This window comes from Morone saxatilis, unplaced genomic scaffold, assembly GCF_004916995.1.
Source record: "Morone saxatilis isolate NCDOM2014 unplaced genomic scaffold, NCSU_SB_2.0 Contig2, whole genome shotgun sequence".
Classification (NCBI taxonomy): domain Eukaryota; kingdom Metazoa; phylum Chordata; class Actinopteri; family Moronidae; genus Morone; species Morone saxatilis.
Window position 1 is genome coordinate 1,091,157 of NW_023339762.1, and position 2,162 is coordinate 1,093,318.

General features: G+C 42.2%; 1 protein-coding gene across 1 annotated transcript in view; it reads left to right on the top strand.

The window, feature by feature from the left end:
- Positions 1 to 1,271: 1,271 nt before the first annotated feature.
- trhr2 (thyrotropin releasing hormone receptor 2) overlaps positions 1,272 to 2,162 on the top strand; it is a 3,883-nt gene continuing 2,992 nt past the window's right edge. The window contains exon 1 of the mRNA XM_035664772.1: positions 1,272 to 1,654. Within this exon, the coding sequence (XP_035520665.1) occupies positions 1,272 to 1,654 (383 nt within the window). The remainder of the gene's footprint in view (positions 1,655 to 2,162) is intronic.

Sequence of the window (2,162 nt, forward strand, 5' to 3'; positions counted from 1 at the left end):
GTGGTGGTTCCCCTATTTAAAAAGGGGGACCAGAGGGTGTGTGCAAACTACAGAGGCATCACACTACTCAGCCTCCCTGGGAAAATTTACTCTAAGGTGCTGGAAAGGAGGGTTCGGTTGATTGTCGAACCTTTGATCGAAGAGGAACAGTGCGGGTTCCGTCCTGGTTGTGGAACAACAGACTAACTCTGAGACACATGGTTTGCTAGCTAGTTAGCCAGCATTTTGCTAATATTAGCTATCAGGTTAACTAGCTAGTGATTAATGTTGAGCTTAGCTAGCTAACTAGCCCACTAAGCTATAACATGATAAATAACTTTCATTGATCAGAGAGCCTTACTCCCAACTATTTCACCTTTGACATGCAAACCTGACCAAACCAAGCAAACATGTCAGTTGTTGAACAGTGGTGTTGATAAAAGGGTACTTGAGTCAGGCTGGGCTGTGGGGGTTACACCTTACTAAACAGGTTGTTAACCACTGCACTAGAGGATGAAACCTTTGGACACTCCATGAGTTTTACTCTAGCATCACCCTCAGGGCAGTATGTGTACACAAGATATCTCATGATCTAAAACAATACTCGAGAGAAAAATGAACTCAATTCTAGTCTTTCCCTTACATTATTTCTAAAATGACATGCTATCCATGTCAGTGCCATTTGAAACCATCAGCTAGCATTGCCCTTTCATTTTCCCCCTTTAGTTTTAACCATTACCTGATTGCATGAGCAGTATTGCTTCTGAGCAGCATTGATCAAGTGTAAGTGCAGATTACCTGGGGGAGCCACAGAGAGGAATTCTGTGTATGTGTTAATGTTTGTTTGATATTGATGTATAAAAGTACAGTTGTCAATTCAATTCCCTCTTTGTCTAATTAATTGAACGTATTTTCTATTTCTAGGTGACTCAAAAGGGGCTTGAGTGGTGTTTGGAAGTCCTGGGGTAATTTTATTCAACGTTTTTTTTCACTCTTCTTCATTAGTTAAATCGAAGACGGTGAGGACGGTGAAGGTGAAAGACAAGAGCAAATATCAAAGGACAGTGCTTATTTCCCCTTCTCATGATGAGATGTTAAAGGTTCAAAACAGTAAATACCATATGCTATTTATAACTGGACTGGCTTTAAATGAAAGGTAATGCTCTAAATGAAGAGGAAAAAACATGGCGACAATTCAGATTCCAGCCCCTCATCACTTAGCTTTAATCAAATGAACGCTACTTTTGATTAACAAACACTTGGGGAATAAAAAAAGCCAGTTGTTAGCAGACATGAATGACAACGTGAGCTCCAGAATCGACACCCCAACCAACATCTCTCTGAGTCCTAGCGTCGTCGTCTCCGAGACGCTGGAGTACAAGACGGTGTCTGTGTTCCTGGTCCTGCTGGTGTGTGGCGTGGGCATCGTGGGCAACATCATGGTGGTCCTTGTGGTCCTCACCACACGCCACATGAGGACACCCACCAACTGCTACCTGGTCAGCCTGGCCATAGCCGACCTGACGGTGCTGGTGGCAGCTGGGCTTCCCAACGTGTCAGACAGTCTGACAGGCACGTGGGTTTTTGGCCATGCTGGCTGCCTGGGCATCACCTACCTTCAGTATCTGGGCATCAACGTGTCCTCTTGCTCCATCACCGCCTTCACTGTGGAGAGGTAAGCCAACTTTGAGTTATTTATTGATATGCCATAGAACCGTCATAAGGAAGTGACGATATATGGTTTCCCGCCCGATAAAGGGTTAACTGGACGATGCTTTGACTTTTAATTTGTATATGTTACAGAAGTGTTTTACCTTACCCTCTACATAAACAAGGTGAGGGAGTCAGTTATCCCCTTTCCACCAAACCCAGTGCTAGTTCTGGGCTGGTGCTAGTGTTGGTTCAACTTAGAGATTTGATTCTCTGCCTGAACTCAATTGGACCAGACACGATCCAGCAGGTTCGGACCAGAAAAACTGCCATAGGTCGGGCTTGCGTCGGGCTCAGACAAAATTAGATTTTAAAAAATATATAGATATTTTATTAATAATGCATGCAACTGTAATTAATGAGTGAATTTGTTATTTATTAGTTTTAGTAATAATTTAAACAAAATTATGCACAATGTAGTTTTCTTTAGCTTGTAATAAATTACTTAAATTATATACACTGAACAAAATTAT